At 40.7% G+C, this 20,480-nt stretch overlaps 1 protein-coding gene across 2 annotated transcripts; it reads right to left on the reverse strand.

Moving 5' to 3' along the window:
• Nucleotides 1-1,166: 1,166 nt before the first annotated feature.
• LOC134863679 (AN1-type zinc finger protein 3-like) lies at nt 1,167-15,668 on the reverse strand. Of its 2 annotated transcripts, none has more exons than XM_063882316.1 (6): nt 15,299-15,668; nt 9,435-9,475; nt 8,857-9,045; nt 7,840-7,905; nt 5,394-5,600; nt 1,167-3,208 (listed from the first exon to the last, which is right to left on the reverse strand). In XM_063882316.1, the coding sequence occupies exons 1-6, from the start codon at nt 15,379-15,381 to the stop codon at nt 3,054-3,056; spliced, it is 741 nt and encodes a 246-aa protein (XP_063738386.1). In that variant the 5' UTR covers nt 15,382-15,668; the 3' UTR covers nt 1,167-3,053. The 2 variants fall into 2 exon arrangements, with proteins under 2 accessions (XP_063738386.1, XP_063738385.1); XM_063882315.1 differs by having other exon boundaries at nt 8,845-9,045.
• Between the last annotated feature and the right edge of the window lie 4,812 nt (nt 15,669-20,480).

A 20,480-nucleotide genomic window follows, 5' to 3' on the forward strand; every position in this document is an offset into this window, starting at 1 on the left:
TAAAAAAGGCAGCCTCCAGCAAATACAAATCTCAGGCTCCTTGTTACCACCCAATCCTGCCACTACACTTCATCCTGTCAGGATATAATCTAGACAACAGAAAATACAATAGATTGCAGACACCGACAACCACAACAAAAAGACAGCTCTAAAAAGACAGTAATAAACCTGACTGTATTCCAGGCGAAGGATCATATACTCTTTTTAACAAACTGATGTCAGTGTAAGAAATGAAAAATCTCAGCAGTTAGAGTCACTGTATGTCCACATCCTGCATGTATTCTAATATATAAAATCATAATGAGAAATTGATGATTCATATAGAAATTATATTAGTTAAGTCTAGTTTTTAATAAAGATTAACGGATCAAATATTGGTTTATTGGTATAAGGAGATCTTATCATATCGTCTGCATCTCAAATGACCCAAGGATGTGCAACACCGAGGCTAAGAAACTCAGGAGGAGAAAATCGACAGTGGATGTAAAATGAGCATTACACAAGGACACACAGGGCAGGCTTTGAGAGATCTAACTGCTGTCTGTAACCCAGCAGGGCTCTTCAAAGTTTCAACCACCTTGACAGAGGAGAAACTTCTAAAACAACTTCTTCACATTTAGATGCAAACTTCCTTAGTTTTGGCTCACTTTGAGCAAAGAGGAGGGTGAGAGATTACGCTCAGGATGGCGGTCGGCCAATTGCTAAATGTTTGAAGATGCCTTTTGATCATGGCTACACGTTTTCTTTTTCACAACATTAATTAGTGCAGCCGGCCCACAAGACTCTCTGCTGCCATATGAAGCCTCTTCAGTTAAATTTCTCCATTAGCGAGCAAACATGTTCACACGCAGACACACACACCCGAACGCTCTCAAACACATTTGTTAAAGCAAATTAAGTTAGCTTTATAGCAGCCCTCTGTGAGCAGTAAACAGACATCTACATTACTTTAAAACATTGCCAGGATGTTCAGACATGGCAGAGAGCCAGGAACATGTTGCAAGAAGACTCCTACCCAACCTCGGCTCACACTTGCATCCATTGCATTTAGAGTTTATCCGCTCATCCCATTCTGATTTGAACACAGTTAAAATATATATTTCTTTAAATTCTGCAAACCATCCTTCAACTTTCCATCCATCACGTCAATAAGCACACTACAGGTGTTCACACTTTGTCTAATCCAGTTTATTCTTTCTCAGTTAAAGAAAAAGTTGGAAAGGGTAAGCATTAAGTAAAGCAATGGAAACAAAAATATAGAATTTTTCCACGTTCATCTTCCCATTTTATAACCACATTACAACCAAATAAAAAGCAGCTCTACACTTAAAAGTGAGAAGCAAAAAAGGGGTTAAATAAGGTTTTCTTGAAAGATACAGAATATTCATTATGTATTTTCTCGTCGTCCCTTCCATAGTCCACCAGGAAAACGTTTGGAAAGTAATTATTTTCTGATTTTAACTTTCAGCACTCCGCTCACCCTATCTGCCACCTCCCTCTCTACAGCAAGAGAGAGGGAGGAGGGGGAGACAAGGCGGCTGAAATAAGGAAAAATAGAGCAATCAATAAGGATGAGAAAGGAAAGTGAAAGGCAGGAGAAGGAGAATTCACGTGAGCTCATCATGCTCGCTGGAAATGAAAACATGGGCCATAGAAGTACTGAAAACCCAAGAACAGTCTTGTATCCAATTACCTTCAAAAAGTGGATAATTGAAGACAATATGAAAAACCTGAACTACAATAACCGTCACCCATCTTAAAAAAAGTGTCGCTCTGCCAGCTCAGCTTCAGTCCAAACTCAAAGTGTACAGCAATGTGTGATCTCGCCCTCGTGCTCAATGTGAACCGCTGGGACATAAAACAGCATGAAAGTGTGTGTGTGTGTGTGTGTGTGTGTGTGTGTGTGTGTGTGTGTACTTGGAAAACTCTAAGATGTGTGGAAGTGTACAATGCAGACATTTCAGGTCCTGTCATAAATCGTATGCACACTTTAATATTAGACATGCCCTGTAAATGTTGTCTTCCTGCTTGTTTGTTTGTACACAGGAAGAACAGAAGACATGTCTTATGTAAGAGGGGAATAAAGAGATAAAGACTGAGACAAAAAGAGGAAGACAGAGAAAATCTGCGACAAATTAAACCTCGATAAATCACATCCGAGCATTGAACACAGATCTGTGTGCGACAACCAGCTCCCTCCCACCATCATAATGTGTTTGAGTCCATCTCATAATGCAAGTCCTGAATATTGGAGTTACCGACGCAGTTTCATCGTCCACAGAGAAGAAACATTTCCAGAGTAACCAAACGAAAGGAGTAAAAAGGTGTCCTGTAGGGGGGAAAAGAGAGGGATGCAAGTCAGTGAGGGGAGGGTTTCATATCCTGATAACCTGAGGTGGATGATTAACAGGTCTTTCTAAAGGATTATGGGAAGTGGACGGCCAGGGGGTAAGACACTGACTTAAACTGAGTCTGGCTTGCTCGGTTTGCTTCACAAAGTCCATGCTTGGAGTACAAAGCAGCTCTGTCTGATTTTGAGGTAAAGAGCACAGCGCCATAGCAGAAGTGTACACAAAGGGTAACAATCCTTTTCTCCTCCTTCGTTTCATTCTTTGTTGTTTTCTTTTCATTTTTTGAGGTAAAGAGTATAGTCTTAAACTGGCTTCTGGGACAAACATTTGTATAAAGCATTGTATATCTTCTCATCATCCTCTTCTTCCGTCTTACTCTGCTCACACTTGAGTTGTCAGGAGTTGCAAAAACGTGAAGAAATTGTATATTTCCGTTGCTCTGTATTGTTCTGTCATTGGAGATTGGATTTTCCAAAAGGCATCTTAGCAGCAGGGATATGATCAAGCAGAAAAAAATGTGGTTGTGGGTAACAGGGGCAATTAAAAAGAGCGAGCATAATTTAAAAGAAAATGTGTGCAGGTTTGTATCCAAAAACCTGCAAAAATGTTGAAAAACAAAATGAGAAGAAAACAAAAATTAAAATCAGATCCCTGTTGGTGCTAAGACACCGTCCGAACACCGAGATTCTTACGAATGGCCGCTCAGGAGCACTCTTCTCCGATGCGCTGGCATGAGCGGCCCACCTTGCGGTCCAGCTTCACCATCTTTAGGACCGCCTCCTGGCGACCACGGCCGAGGTGGTCAAACAGACACTCGTGCTGCTCCGGGAGCCGGTGGAGCATACAGAAGACATAACCTGCAGGGTGGGTGAGGGGGGTGGTGGTTGTACAAGAGGGAGAGAGGTTAGAATTCCCTTTACTTCAATAAGACTTACTGAAGAACGAGACACAGAATGCAGAATAGAGAGAACGATGTGTAGACGGTACATCAACCATGCGTCGATTCGAGCAGGCTATGTATATGAACATTTGTACACAACTACTACAATTAATGCAAAACCTGAAAAAACAACACAAGGCTCTGCCGCTGTAGGAGGCTCGTTAAGCTCCGAGTAGCTTGTTAGCGTGCATCGTCTTAAATTCATTCATTAATACACACAATAACACTGCTGGCACTCAATGAGCGGTGATTAAAAGCCCAGTATGACAGCTGGTGCTATGCAATTAAAAACGATGTCATTACAGCGCCGAAAAATGGAGCGGAAAGTTGTTTAACATTTGATGTTTTTGAAAATGGATGTTAGACACGGTCAAAAAAACAGTGTAGGAGTGAAACCGTGGAAATCGAAACTGCATTTTGCCTACTGCAATACGTGTACAGAAAAAGGCTTTGATGACAAATAATGATAAGTCTTTTTTAGCTGCCTGAAACTCATTTCTATTACACCACTTGCTTCAGAAGTAACTTTCCCCACTGATAATACACTTCCTTTAAAAGGCACTGATAAGATATTTAGCACTCTTTTACTACAATATTTTCATAAGAGCGGAATAACAAACTGTGATTCCTCCATTAGAACAACGTATCAAACATTTAACACCACGCTCACTTTGGATGTTTTATTCAACTGAACAAAGAATCCAGAGTTTTTTTAAACATCAAGAGGAAATTTGGCAGTTTTTCGAATGGGTTTTATAGCAAAACTCATGTGTGTTCAGGAAGCTTCAGGTTTCCACAGGTATTTATTTATTTATTGCACACCGAAAACACAGAGCTTAGTGCACTCACTGGTCAGCCTTACTGACAGAAGTGTTTCTCACACACACACACACACACACACACACACACACACACACACACACACACACACACACACACACACACACACACACACACACACACACACACACACACACACACACACACACACACACACACACACTGCAGAAAACCTTTAAACATAACTAGTTATTGTTAGGAAATGATTGAATGTTTACTATTTATAATACATTCAAAATACCACAGCTTCATTTCCCATACTGGTGTCGGATAATCAACAAAGTTCATTTATGAATTGTTGTTGAAAAAGTTTTGTAGGGTGTAATTATTTTAGGACTATCGCAAAATAAAAGAAAGGGAAAACTGCCAGGCCAATATGGTCCTTCTGGATGTTTGAGGCGAATCTTTATGATCTAATTTGCTTTTTAAGTCCTTGCCTCTGTGACATACTCGCATCTAGTCGGATGAGTATTATAGTCGCTGGGTAACAGCAGAAGTCACCGGCTGCGACAACATTGGATCAGATACTCCGCTCTATATTTTCTCTCTCATTTATTATCTGAAAAGACTTTGTGCTTTCAACTCATTATCAGACCTTCTTTGCTTCCGCTGAGAAACATTTTGCAGACCCATTAGCAAAGTAATCTGCAATTACCGCAATAGTCAGAAATCACTATAATTGCCACCATTTCCCCTTCAGTGTGTAAAAAGCATGTTTTCATTTTGTTCAGCATTGGACTATTAAGGATGGATGGCCCATGAATTAGGCAGCGCCTGGTGGAAAAAAAGGAAAGTCAATTTCCAATTTAGAAATGATTGCGTGGGTTTAAGCAGATGGTCTTTAAGGAGTGAGGAGTTGTGACTTTTTAAGTACTTTGATTTGTATGCAAACAAGTTGATTAGAAAGCCAAGTATTGCTTTAAACTGCATTAGTGTTCGTGGTAATTGGCTTATGTTTTATGTGCTATTTGGAACATTCAGGCTTTCTGTAATGGTCCCCTAAGGCTGGCAAAGGAACTCTGGTCGTTGATGTTTCCATCAACAGACAAACACATGCTCAGGTAAGAGAAGCATTTCATTGGGTGGAAAATTCACAAAACGATGACCAAATTAACTAACATCTTTTATGTGTTTGAAATTAACTACTGAACAATAATAGCTACCAAATGCTCTTGTGTGTGAGTGGGCCTGTATGTAAGTGTTTATATCAGATCATGAGTTAATACGTGTTTTAAACTATGTGTAGACGTGTATCCTCGTACCACAGCGACAGGAACCCAGCTCTTGCTGAACCAGCTCCAGTTTGGTTTGGCAGCGATGGCAACGTTTGCGGCTCCGCTGTTTGGAGCCACTGCGAGACGAGGTTGATGATGATGCAGACATAGATGACGATGAAGACTCGTCCCCCTCTGGCACCTCACCCACTCTTGCTCGCTTCTCGGGTGAAACATCGCTTTCTGACTCTGAGGCTTAGAGAAAAAGAGAAAACGTGGCCGTTAGCTGCATGCGCTGCTCCATAACGGCAACTCTTAAAGTGATGTTTTAGATTGGGCTGAAATGTGCCTGCACAATGCAATGCCAAATCTTAATCACATGTCTTTATTCTCTACTGATAGAGAAAAGGTTGTCTACTGAAGATTTGTGTAATAATGGCAACCGAAAATTTCTATCAGGCAGAATATATGATGTAATGTATTGCAAATTGACAAATGTATGTCATCCCGCCATGTGGCAGTGTTAACTGAAACAGCCAATTATGGTTTTCAGATTTAGGCAAATAGATAGCTATGAGGAAATCTGTATTCTGTTGTGGAACGATATAAAAGCATCCGAAGGTTAGTCGACCTCCAAGAAAATGCTTTAAATAATTAATCTACCAATATACTTACAGCCAAAGCTTTTCAACCTTTTATTAGACCCCTTACCCACATAATAATCTTAAAAAGCATTAATCTCCTTGTGTGTCCAGGACAGCAGCTTTTGAACAGAATTTCAAGAGAGAGAATCTCACGACCTCCATGAATATTTCCAAAAACTTTAATTTAATATAAACTGGGAGAGAACAGATGTTGGCAAGCTGGAGCAAAAACACATCTTTATGTTAAATAAAAAGGTGTTTTGGAGATGAATGATTACCCTGCATTAAATTACATTCAACCTAGCAACCTGAGACAGGGAGAGCGTGTGGTGAGGTTCCACTGGTCGGCTGGAATTTAAACTCAGCGTTTCTCATCAATCCTGCAGACTTTTTCTCTGGCCCGGCCGAATGCTGATCAGCGCTCAATAAATCTCTGAGAACTAGGCCAAGCTGAGCAGCCAGATCCCCCCAGCCTGCCCCATCGATCCCAGTATGTGTGAGAGCATGTGTGTCTGTACATGTGCAAGTGCATGTTGTGCACTACTTCCTGTTATCCTGCTAAATCTCCATGGCCAATTTACACCGAGGGAAATGTCAACAACTCAAGTTCTTTTTTTGTGTGAATGAGATTTGAACTACAAACTGATTTAATCGTGTAATAGGTTGCACAAAGGTGTATCAAGGCTTTAAACTAAAATACCTTTAGAGAGTCTCAGGCACATGCATGCGTGTGCTCACATTAGACAAGCGATCAGCACGTTCACACACCATCGCTGAGCTTTGCCTACTCTGCACTTGTCTTAAGGCATGTGCCAGTTTTTGTGTGAGTGCAGTATGTTCTGTCTCCCTAGGGTCAAAGCAAATAAAATAAACGTACACTTGAACAAAGTGTGCAGTTTTTAATCCTATATAGGCACTATTGTGCTTTTTGGGGTTCTCCCTTTCCTGTAGTGTGTTGTATACGTTTCTGTGCATGTAAGTGGTCTGCGAAGGCTAAAATCCCAAATTTCCCAGAGGGAGTTTCCCAGACCCCCAACTGCCTGAAACAACCTCGATTGGACTACTTTTTAACTTCTGAAACATATTGACATCACTACATAACATTTGCGCTTCCATTGGCTAGCGCTCTAACACTGTTTGTGACAGGCTAAGGGGCGGGACATCTCTGAGCGTTTGACCAATCACAACAGAGCTGGCCAGCTAACCAATCAGAGCAGTCTCTGGTTTAAGACAGAGGGTGAGAAAAAGAAGAGATTCAGCCAGTATGAGAAAAATAAAGACCTTGTTGATCATTAGAGGATGAAAACATGTCACAGTGAGGTACAAAATGATAATATGAACCGATAACCCTTTTTTATTAAATGCTGTCAATAGAGGCACAGTTCAGCTCTACGCCTGCTCCTAGTTTTAGCTCTGTCAGAAGTGTGTCATTTTGAGCTGGTTTCTCTTGAACAATGACAACCATTTCTAAAATGTTTAGAATCAAACACAGGACCTTGTTGTTGTGATGTGACAGTGATAACCACTGAGCTTCCATCTGAGTGCCCTTTACAAGTTGCAATGTTTACCGTAAGTCCATTTATATATGTACTGTATATAAATGTATATATTTGTAGCCAGCATTCACTCTAATAAGCACTTGATTAGATTTACACTTTCACAGATACACTCTATTGCGTCCCCAATATCCTCTGCTGTTTCCACTGGAAGTACAATTAACCTGGCTATTTCCGATCGATCCACTGGCATTTATGCTAATGGCTCCCACACTGCAATACTTTAAGTGGACATGGCAAGCAGGCAGAGCAAAACACAATAACGGACGTTGTAATTGTTGTACCGAGGCATACCTGATTCGAAGGAGCGTTTTGTTGGAGTGGAGAGTGAACTGAAGACTGTTTCTGTGCTCGGTGTTTCTGAGAGAGAAAGAGAGAGAAAAGGGAAAAGAAAAGGAGAGAAGATCAATAGAAGAAAGAGACGCGTAGGAGCATTGTTGTAATTTATATCACATAGGTGTACAATAATATAAATGTGTTCTGCTTTATTGATTTAGAACAAGCCAATACATAACTCAACAATAAATCACCTAAAAGATACAGAATAAAATGCAAACTGCATACATTTCCTGAAAATTCTAACTATAAAACCACAAAGACCAAAAACAGTATTAAAAAATGGTTCCTCTGACTGCCACTGATTGACAAATTAGGTCGAGTCATTAGGATACTCTAAAAGGGACACTGTTTATAATTGTTACAGCCAGAGGAAAAAATGCTTGGTTTGAATAAGTGGAAGTTTCAACTTGATGGTGCATGAAAGGTCTTTTTCTAGCAACAATCACCGGCTTTGTTAAAAGCCCCTGCTCTAACAGGGAGCCATGTTAGTGTGGGCACATTTTTTACACATTTATTTGGTAGCTACTTTAATGTCCTGTCCTGGAACGGCCTCCACAAATAACCTTGTCATTGTACAGCAATGACCGATGAACTGGCGATTGCAGGTGTCCTCTTAAAACCTTCACTTCTGAATGGATACCCTTTCCTATCATTCTCTCTATCTGTGCCATGAGGACAAATATAGCCGGAGCAGGGGCACTGCAGCTGCTGCTGGTGGTAGAAACTAGTAGCAGTGTTACACAGAAAGGTGCCCTGGACTGAAGCTACAATACTCTGGTTTGACCTTTAAAATGATGTAATTAAAACACACTTCTAACTGTGAAAGCAAAGTATTACAAACCATAGAGACCACATTACATAGACCTACAGTTTTACAGGAGTCCACTGCCCCTAGATGCCCTTGTCCTAAACTATTTCAGATGAAAAGACACTGCTCACATTTTATTCCTGGCAGATTACCTGCTGTCTTACCGTCCTGAGCGGGTAGAGATGGCGCTCCCGTCTCCCCTGGCGAAGGGTCTTCCGATGTGTTCGGCATGGACATCAGTGTCTGACTAATGCTGCTGTTTGTGTCATTACAGAAGATGTCTGCTTGGCTGCTGCTGGAGCTTGAGGAGGCCTTTGGGGCACAATCATTGTCTGGCTGTTTCTTCTGAATGTCTATGAAAAGAAATCAAATGATAAGACATTTTTGAGGGCATCTATCAATAGGGAGAACACCTTTCAATTTCCTTTCATCATTCTTATTCAAAATGGACAGTTTTCTACTTATATTGCAGTCTCTGATCTAGAGAAGAGAATTAACTATGGCAAACTGAGTGGGACGGGACAAAATATTCTGATGAGACTTGAGCAAAAGGCTGACATGAAAAGTTGAATTAGTTAAAACATAGCACTCTACTTTCTCTCTCAGACTTTCTCCACTTTTCTTCACTTCAAGGTCTTTTAGGAACATCTACAGCGGAAAACGTTGTTGACCTCCTCCACGGCAAACACATTAGACACAGAATAAGGCAACCAACAAGCAAACAAGCAAAAGAAGTACATACCTGCAAAGCATTTGGAGCAGAGATTCATAGTTTTGCTTGACCTGAGAAAAAGAGCAGAGGGGAAAACAAACATGTTAATCACAAAGCTTGTGTGAGACTTCCCCAAAAATTCAGAGCAGGATGCCAAAAAAAATAATGCATTATGCCTTTTGCTGGTGGGTATCCGCACAGCAAGAGTAACATGTTTCAACTTCGAGGCTGAGACTTAATTTTTCATTCGAGATCTTGGAAGGGAAAAATTCAAGATGAAGAGTGTGATCCAGGCGACTGTGTTAAATTATTCACTGAATCCAAAGCTGCCATGCTATGTATGAGGTTGTCATGGTCCAAGCCGCAGACTGGCTAGAAGGCTATATTAGCTAAGGTATGAGTTTCTTTTAGATGTATTTCTGCACATCCTACAACAAACAGAAATACCAATAAAAGAAACTGAGTTTACATATTAACACTACACTTGTTTCACTGTTTTCAAAGTTGTACGCAGTGAACACAGTGATTACAGATTGGATATACAGCGCTGACTTTGAGCCCACTTTAAGCCCCTTTCATTATTAACACTCTGCTGTTTTAGTGAAGAATAACTAGCATCCGCGTTATACAGCAGGAAAGTTGTATACTTATATACATCAGGTTGCATAAACCACCACCTATGAACCTATAATCACTCCATCTATGTGGTATGTTTGCTGGAAGGTGTGTGAAGCAAGTTTGCTGAAAAACTTGATAAACCAGAGCTGTCTTTCAAAACGCAGACTCATGGGTGACCATTTGGAGACCATGTTTTCGAACTTGTTGTGCCCCTGCTTATAACATTACAATGAGTTGAATAAAATACTAATGTTTTTGCATGTTTTACTTTAGTCTAGGAATTGGTAGTAGTGAATATATCCATCCATCCATCTTCTCCCGCTTTTCCGTCAGGGTCGCGGAGGTAACAGCTCCAGTGGAGAGCCCCAAACTTCTCTTTCCCTGGCCACATCAACCAGCTCTGACTGGGGGATTCCAAGGCGCTCCCCGGCCAGTGAAGAGATATAATCCCTCCACCTGGTCCTAGGTCTACCCATCGGTCTCTACCCAGCTGGACTTGCCTGGAACACCTCCCTAGGGAGGCGCCCAGGTGGCATTCTTACTAGGTGCCAGAACCACCTCAACTGGCTCCTTTCAACGCGAAGGAGCAGCGGTTCTACTCCGAGTCCCTCCCGGATGACTGAACTTCTCACCTTATCCCTAAAGGAAGATGCCAGTCACCCTGCGGAGAAATCCCATTTCGGCCGCTTGTATCCGCGATCTCGTTCTTTCGGTCATGCCCCATCCTTCATGACCATAGGTGAGGCTAGGAACGAAAAAGACCCGGTAGACAGAGAGCTTTGCCTTCTGGCTCAGCTCTCTTTTCGTCACAACGGTGCGGTAAAGCGACTGCAGTACCGCTCCCGCTGCTCCAATTCTCCGGCCCATCTCACGCTCCATTGTTCCCTCACTCGAGAACAAGACCCCGAGATACTTGAACTCCTTCACTTGGGGTAAGGCCTCATTCCCTACCTGGAGTGGACAGTCCATCGGTTTCCTGCTGAGAACCATGGCCTCAGATTTGGAGGTTCTGATCCTCATCCCAGCCGCTTGGCACACAGTAGTGAATATATACCATATTACCAAACAGCTATTGCTAATATTAAGAAAAGTTGCCTCTGTATAATAGACAATGTAGAGAAGTAGTGTGTCTGAAAATATCAGTATGGTGGGACAAGTTGGATCAGTTTTGCAACAAACAGTTCTCAAAATATGGGTGACTTCTCGTCTGTGTGTTGGCAAAGGGCACAGCTGTTATCACAACCACTTAGCTGGTCTTAAGAAAGTAAGAGGTTCAAATGGAGAACATCACAAGCGTTAATAACCTGCATACTTTTCCCTCCTCATCATGGATTGAGATATTTAGTATAAAATATGTAGTTATGGGATTGATCACTGGAGCCATTGCACAACTCTATTGCAGCAGATGGCTCTAGCTTTCTTCCGACAGGGCTCCTCTCTTTCCCTCTGCAGCGCTCGTCCTTACTGTCTGTGCATTGAGCGTGACGGTCGCTGCCATCAGTCACATTCTATTTATTTTGGGTGCTTCGTTGCACACCGTTGTCCTCATTTCTAAATGTAGGGTCAGCTGCAGTCAACCTGAGGGCTGTCTGTCACTCTGACGTGTGTGGTCTTGAGAATAAAAGAGAAATTAGAAAGCAAGAAGAAAGGGTAGAACAGAATCCTCATCATGGGACTCGATCAGGGAGGAAGTTGGTACTGAGTAAACAAAGTCCTATCCTGTTGCCATCCTTATAAATAAGACGTAATCAAATCACAGGTTAATTAAAGAACTAAACGGGTGAGAAAGGATGAGGAAAAGTCATGCAGGAAAGAAACTGCTGAGTGAAGTTTGAACTGAGTTTGCACAATCAGTGAATCTCAGAGTTGGCCCACTGCTGTTACTAATGAGAATCTCTGATTGGAACATACAGGAAGATGGGCTCCGTCGCCTTGTTGATGCAGTTTGAGTGACGCAATTGAGCGGAGGCTTGGAGGTAATTAAGTTCAACTACATTCAACTGACATGAGCAGTACAAGTACAAAATATCTGTAGAAGTTACGATAGAAGTCTATTAAGAGAACATTCACAGACATTTTGTCACCCACACAAATAGCTGACAGTGATAGATCTCTGAAATAAAACAACAACAGTAGTGCTCAGCTGTGTTATATATTACAAGGGATGAACCCATCAAATAGTTTTGGCCCCTCAATAGAAAAGGCAGCACAAGTAAGTCCGTCAAGGATGCGAAACAGCAAGATGTTGAAAATGAAAACTAATACATTCAATACTAAGTAGTTTTGTTATGAATCACAATGCAGGGCTTAGTATTAAACTAACTGATAATGGAATTGCTTGACTAATCCATCAATCCCCCACTGCATTGGCAGAAGAAATCTTTTTTACTTTTCACGATATACATATTGTTTACGAATATGAAATCCTTACAATAGTTTGGCTCTGTAGTAGTATGGATTTATGAAATAAATGTCTTTCTAATGTATCCGACACAGCACATTATAGAAAGTATATTTAGTGGATTTGTTAGCTTGAACGGATGATGCTACAAATTAAACAGGGATCACTTTCCCTTCAAAATCTCTACATCTGTTGGGCCATTTCCACCAATGTTACATTGTACATCATTAAAAATAACTACTTAATGCCAAATTTGAATTATGTTAGCTTTATCACAGGTTTGGTTCATGAAGGTGATTACAGCACCATGTTTAATTTACTTTGTGGGATAAGTTCTAGGCAAGCTACACAGAGCTAACAAACCAAAACAGTCTACACCTGCGGGGAAAAGGAAAGTGACAGTGATAACACTAAAACTGGCCCTGACATATATCATCCTATCTGCAAAACAGAATCATCTTCACACCCATCAAATACGACATCCAAAACAGGCATTTAATTTACTTGTTTTACAGTTTAATTTAAAAGTCACAATCTACAGGTCTTCCAAATGTGCTATTATCCAAATGTTGCAAAAGCTCTCTTCAGTAAGATCATCATTAAAAGACCATATTAAGCAGAAGTGAACAAAAGCAAGAAATAAACTTTCCCTATCTTCTTTGCTTTCCCTGTTAAAGATCACTTTGAGACATTCAAGCCTTCTGTGCTCAGGGAGAAATAACAAAAAGGAAGAACAAGCATTAATCTCTTGCTTAATGTCAAATGTTATTATCGTCTATTAGCAACAGAGCACCAATCACAGACACGCATGGTGTACCTGAATGTGCCTCTTCAAACAAGCTTGAGGCAGAAAAAGACATGTGGAAGTCAAAAAGTCAAAAAGTGCGCCTGATGCTATTAAACAACCTGAAGGAAGTTTTTCTTCAAATGTTGTCATACATCATGCTGACAAGTCTTGAGCTTACAAAGCAACTCACAGCTGATTCCAGCCAATTCCCATTTTTCCCCTGTCCTCGACCCAATGACATAACGTAATAGTCCTCCAGTCCTATGGGGGATCCAAGGACAAGCACACTTTTTTCACCACAAAGCCTGAGAAGGAAAACATCTAACTCAGGGAATGGATTTCTAAACAAAATCCATCAAAACCATATCAGGGCTGCCTCATTTCAAAGGCCTCTGCCTGCAGAAGTGTGAGAAATTTAACTTGCTTTTTCCCAAATTTGGCGGGCACCCCTATATTCCACACGCCATTGTGATGTGTTATGAGACATCCTGTCAACGCATCAAGTAAGAAAATATCACATGAGCACAACATAATGAATAAGGAATGTGTTCAGGTGCTCAATAATTACTGGTGAACATATCACTTTGAGAGGATCATGGACGGGATCCCATGGGTGCTACAGAAACACTGTATGGATATATAAAACATGCGCCCGTTACACAGTTTGAAAATTCTTGTAGTTAAGAGACACAAATTGTACTGAATGTTTTACTCTTCAAACTTCGCCCAGATTTCGAGGGTCAGTGTTGATCAGAAACTTTGAAATGTTTAACTTGATGTATTGATAGGGGCTGTATGATTGCAGCATAAGTACAGAAGGAGCAGTTTGGACCTCATATCCTCTCAATTAAGGTAGTAAAAATTGACTTGATTGAGAATAGTGGAAGTTATCTTCTTATGAAATAATTCTATTGTCAGTCCAAAACACACAAATATTTAGAGATCAAGGAAAAAAGTGTTTTACATTCAGGAAAGTATTTATAAATTTTAAATAAATAATCTCTGACGCATAGTCTAAAATGTGACACATCATCAACTAACAACTTAATTCAATCAACACTTAGAACAACTCAATACACATTCATTTCGAATAAGTGATGGGGTAAAGGCTGGGTAAAACAAATGAAAAGGACCGATAACACTGATATCATAATGAGAACGGTAGCGAGAGAAAGTGACATTATCAGTATCCATATCACACCTGTTACCATGTCTAAAACAAGCAACCCAGTTCTCAAAACGGTTTCAATTAGGGGAAATTATTGAAATAGTCTGTTGTAAATGTGAATGATGTTTAATAAACGAAAAGATGAGCCACTATAACATATTCATCAAAATGTACTAAGTACCAAAAGTGAAAATACTTGTTATGCGTAATGGACCATTTCCGAATCATATATATTGAGTTACTGAGTTACTGTCTTGATCATAATGGGTTTTTAATTACAGCTAGACATTTATAGCTAATTTGAATAACTTTATAGTGTTCCTTGATATTTTAACCTATTAATATATGTCAACGTTTATTTAATAATTGGCTTATATGTTTGTATTAGCTCATAATCTAAATCTACAAGGTAACACATCACTGAAACCTGGCAAGCAATGTAGGGGAGTAAAAAGTACAATATGGGCTTCTTAAATGAAGTGGAGTAGAAGTAGCTCAAAATGGTACATAGTACAGTACTTAAATCAATGTACTTTGTCACTATCCACCACTGCCTGGTATGCACCAAGGTCCAGTGTATGGATTAACTGAGCTGTCATGTGTGCTATCTGCTTCATGTATTACTTTAATAGCAGTTTATTAAACACTTTATTAGCTTTGTCACACATGGCCCATTAACTGAGGAGCTTATCCCACACACCTAGCATGTTTTCTACCTCTTTAGGGGAAGGTTACCGAGGCCAGTTGGTGTTAGCAGCTAGCAGCTATAGCTACAAAACAATGGGGAGGGGGGTAATAACAAGAAAAGCAGCTCATCCCTGTTTGAGCTGCTAATGCTAGTGGCTATCGACTCTGCTAGCAGTTGACAGACGGAAAAAAAGCATTTGCTAGAAAGACATTTGATGTGTATTTGGGCTTACCCCCAGAAACCACAGTGGCATCGCGGGGGAATCACGTTTACGTTACTCGGAGGCTTGCTGCCCTCGCTCCCCGTGTCCCCCATATCGGTCTTCCGTGTGAGGCTCTCCGCGTAGCAGGTGAATCCGGGGATGGAGTGAGGGCCTTTGCGTTCAGATCCCCCTGCCTTTGACACGTACAGAGGCAATACCCCGGCCAGATTATCCTTCGGAGATTTTCACTAGACGGGGCACAATTTGCCGACACGAGCGGCCACTGCCTCCGTCAGATTATAACAGTTTAAATCGACGGTGAAACATTTGAGTTGTCGAAGCCAACGACGGGCAGAGCCACCGGGGAATCCTGGGCCGATCAGCTGGAGTGAGGAGCATACCACTGCCTGAGAGGGGAGCTGTGTCGGTAACTGGACATTTGAAAGATAACTAATGTGACAGAGATTAACAAAAAAATACATTTAAAATATTGTAATATATTAGACATGGTTAAGTGCGTCTTGGATTCAGTAATGGTTTAATTATGATAATTACTTTAGCTTATTTGGTATGATCCGTACAAAACTATCTTCCTACAACTAGAGAGCCCACAACTCCGTGGTTCAGTAGTCAGTGCTGTGAGCAGGCATATATTTTAAGACATTTATATTTTTACTTCTGAATGGATGCAACATTCTTATATCGGATTTTGTTAAACTGGAACCATGTTTTAATTGTAATGACATTCCAGCCTTGTCATTGCTGATGGAGAGGTGAGGTGTGTCGGTAACTGGGCATTTAAAAGGTAACTAACGTGACAAAGATGAACAAAAACATACAGTTGAAACAACTGAAGATAAACATTTTCCATATTTATATGATGAACGTAACCTAGAACAAGGTCTGCCATAGGTGGACATTAACCATTTTAAACTGTAATGCTGACGTTTGCTCATGTGTAACAATATGGATGAATTTATATCCAACTGCTTACAGTGTAAGTCAATTATAACACTGAAAACGTGCGCTACACACCTGAGCAGTCTGAGACACAACATGCTGCTACATGTTTTTTGTTTATTGTGTTTGTGTTTTGGTGTGTTATATCTCTTTGTATTCATTGTGTTGCTCTAAATGGTTTAGAATCTCTTTTAAGACATTTTGTATCTCTGTAGTGGTTAAACATCTATCTGTTTTAGTCATTTAGGGAGATGCAAACTACTACATAGTATCTAAAATATCTTCCTACTCATTTTTGTCTTTCTATGGTCCTATCTTGTGGAAGTTAGAGTGTCTTTCAAGTACTTTTTTTTGTCACTTTTCATCCTAATGTCACAGTCGGCCCTTTCTATGATCCATGCATGCTTTTTCACTGACATGACATCTATGAATTAAACATTTCTCCTGTGAGAAAAGTGCTATTGTAATGTTTTTCACATTATGACTTTTTATAGGAAAGAAATAACCTAAATAGAATGCAGCCAATACCTCTATGTGATGGAAACTTCTGGAGCAATGGAGACGAAACTCAGAGAGACACGGCAGAGCAGGAACTGTGATGGCAAACACTGAAGGTTTATTATGAAGTTAACGGCCGGAGAATTGACAAGACATTTGCTGCAGCCACGGGGTTGACAGAGCGGTAGCCCGACCAATTCTGAAGAACTCCATTACAATACAAGGTTTTAACCAGTTCGGAATGGACAATCAACATTCTTCAGTCGCCAGACTAAACAAATATGGATCCTAAATCTAACTAAAGTTGTCTTACATACATACAGTGGGGCAAAAAAGTATTTAGTCAGCCACCAATTGTGCAAGTTCTCCCATTTAAAAAGATGAGAGAGGCCTGTAATTTTCATCATAGGTAAACCTCAACTATGAGAGACAGAATGAGGAAAAAAATCCAGGAAATCACATTGTAGGATTTTTAATGAATTAATTTTCAAATGATTGTGGAAAATAAGTATTTGGTCAATAACAAAAGTTCATCTCAATACTTTGTTATATACCCTTTGTTGGCAATGACAGAGGTCAAACGTTTTCTGTAAGTCTTCACAAGGTTTCCACACACTGTTGCTGGTATTTTGGCCCATTCCTCCATGCAGATCTCCTCTAAAGCAGTGATGTTTTGGGGCTGTCGCTGGGCAACACGGACTTTCAACTCCCTCCAAAGATTTTCTATGGGGTTGAGATCTGGAGACTGGCTAGGCCACTCCAGGACCTTGAAATGCTTCTTACGAAGCCACTCCTTCGTTGCCCTGGCGGTGTGTTTGAGATCATTGTCATGCTGAAAGACTCAGCCACGCTTCATCTTCAGTGCCCTTGCTGATGGAAGGAGGTTTTCACTCAAAATCTCACGATACATGGCCCCATTCACTCTTTCCTTTACACGGATCAGTCGTCCTAGTCCCTTTGCAGAAAAACAGCCCCAAAGCATGATGTTTCCACCCCCATGCTTCACAGTAGGTATGGTGTTCTTTGGATGCAACTCTGCATTCTTTCTCCTCCAAACACGACGACTTGAGTTTTTACCAAAAAGTTCTATTTTGGTTTCATCTGACCATATGACATTCTCCCAATCCTCTTCTGGATCATCCAAATGCCCTCTAGCAAACTTCAGACGGGCCTGGACATGTACTGGCTTAAGCAGGGGGACATGTCTGGAACTGCAGGATTTAAGTCCCTGGCGGCGTAGTGTGTTACTGATGGTAGCCTCTGTTACTTTGGTCCCAGCTCTCTGCAGGTCATTCACTAGGTCCCCCCGTGTGGTTCTGGGATTTTTGCTCACCGTTCTTGTGATCATTTTGACCCCACGGGGTGAGATCTTGCGTGGAGCCCCAGATGGAGGGAGATTAGCAGTGGTCTTGTATGTCTTCCATTTTCTAATAATTGCTCCCACAGTTGATTTCTTCACACCAAGCTGCTTACCTATTGCAGATTCAGTTTTCCCAGCCTGGTGCAGGTCTACAATTTTGTCTCTGGTCTCCTTTGACAGCTCTTTGGTCTTGGCCATAGTGGAGTTTGGAGTATGACTGTTTGAGGTTGTGGACAGGTGTCTTTTATACTGATAACGAGTTCAAAAAGGTGCCATTAATACAGGTAACGAGTGGAGGACAGAGGAGCCTCTTAAAGAAGAAGTTACAGGTCTGTGAGAGCCAGAAATCTTGCTTGTTTGTAGGTGACCAAATACTTATTTTACCGAGGAATTTACCAATTAATTCATTAAAAATCCTACAATGTGATTTCCTGGATTTCTTTTCTCATTTTGTCTCTCATAGTTGAAGTGTACCTATGATGAAAATTACAGGCATCTCTCATCTTTTTAAATGGGAGAACTTGCACAATTGGTGGCTGACTAAATACTTTTTTGCCCCACTGTACATACATCCCTGTACGTCAGGGAACCTACATTCCAGATAAGAAGGGCTTCTAGATGTCCCTTAACAATAAACTAATCTCAGGTCAGCTTGTGCTCGGTCATAGACTGGCATCAACAATGCACCCAAGCTGCCCCTCCTTGAGGGAGATTACAGCAACCCGAAGGCCAAAGAACTATGCCATGGGAATACAGACAGGAAGGAGAAAATTATGAACTAGGTCAAAGGTTAAACACCTAGGCAAACCATTCCCTAACACTCTACATTAACACAAAGCAGAGTGTATTCCAGAACGAATATTTAGGTTTATTAATTGATCTTTGGCTCTTCCTTGTTGGAATTAGGATGTCAATGTTGGCTCAGCCGGTCCATTGGGATGTCCTTCACTCTGTTTGTCCAACACTTTATTAGACTGCAGAGCAAAAACAACTTGACAACTGTTGGATGAATGGCCTTGAAATTTGGCATCCATTCAATAAGTATTATTGTTCAACGAGGATGAATACTAATAGCTAGGGTTTATCCCTGAAATTGAATTGCGCAATAACATCTTCTTAGCCTTAACTGTACTATCCTAACAGCCAAGCACATACAAACTGTCACATGCTAAACATCATCATGCCATATCCTTGTGTATTTGCTGTTTCAATGGCCCTGGCATTGTTCATGCTTGCTCACTGACATGTCTTTCTAAAAGGGTCTAAATAAAACATTATTATTTCGTATTAGTTGCACCTATGCTCTTTTATTTTGACAAGTCAAAAATCTGGCTGTTAGTTACCATAAATGTTTTCCTGCCTAATAATATTAAAATAAAATCCACACAATATTTTCAATGCCAATTGTATTGTTTTTCAGGTAATGCCAAATGCAGGCACGTTTGTCTAACACTGAACCACTCCCAAAGGTACACACTTGACTACAGTATAGATGGCTTTCCAAATTGAAATCTCAGGACGACATGTGTTTAGTTTAAGACATTATGAAACGTCAATTTTGAAATCTGTTATACATTAGACCTTAAACATGAAATTGTTTGTCTAGAACTTTGGGAAAGTCAACCAAACCTAGAGTCGACAGGTTTGTGCTGCTTAAATCATTCTTAATTAATAGGTTTATGTGTGAGATTAATCTCCTCCTTAAAACATATGCAGCTTGTTATGACTAAAGGAACTTGGATTTAGTATTTAGCAGATATCACAGATGATTAGAGCTGCCTGTTTTCTAGCTTGGGAATTAAGTTGTTTCATGTTCACAAATATTGATGGTGCTGTCTGCGACAACAGAAATAGCATCAATGAATCCTGTTTTTCACCTCAAAATGACTTTCACAAGAATGTAACACTTTACTTTACTGCCAGGAGGTTTAGATTCCCCTCAGCAAGACCTGCCAAGAAGCAGCTTCTGTCTGCAGGGAAGGACAAGTGGGCCCTGGGTGGAATGAAGATAGATAGCTGATAGTTCATTAGCTAGTTAGGCACAGGGAGGGGTGTACCGCAGAGGATTGCAAAATCTCATTTTTCAGTGGTGCTAAGAGCCCATATTCCAGTGCCGGGCCAAACAATGCAATGGCTTAGCTTTTGTTTGTATCTTGATCTCAATCACATATATTCTCTGTTGACCTCTTTCCGCCTGAAGACATTGCATTTCTGATGGTATATTCTTACAAATAAACACATAACAATGGTAGTTTGGTGTATATTGCCATGGCAAGACCAGATTTTGGCCCCACAGTGGAAAAGTGGTGGTTGCTTCTCCCCACAGCCTGAGACCAGCCTCAGGCTTGGTTATCCTCTAGAGACTTTCAGAGCACCACTTCAAAGACACATCCC

Source organism: Eleginops maclovinus, chromosome 4 (assembly GCF_036324505.1).
Source record: "Eleginops maclovinus isolate JMC-PN-2008 ecotype Puerto Natales chromosome 4, JC_Emac_rtc_rv5, whole genome shotgun sequence".
NCBI classification, from domain to species: domain Eukaryota; kingdom Metazoa; phylum Chordata; class Actinopteri; order Perciformes; family Eleginopidae; genus Eleginops; species Eleginops maclovinus.

What these genes read in the sequence shown, in the direction of transcription:
- LOC134863679 (XM_063882315.1), bottom strand. Translation starts at nt 15,381, where the DNA reads ATGGGGGACACGGGGAGCGAGGGCAGCAAGCCTCCGAGTAACGTAAAC. An exon ending in TCAGGACGGTAAGACAGCAG is followed by an intron (nt 7,906 to 8,844) that starts GTAATCTGCCAG and finishes TTTCTCTCTCAG; the next exon opens with AAACACCGAGCACAGAAACA. An exon ending in GCTGGGTTCCTGTCGCTGTG is followed by an intron (nt 3,209 to 5,393) that starts GTACGAGGATAC and finishes CCCACCCTGCAG; the next exon opens with GTTATGTCTTCTGTATGCTC.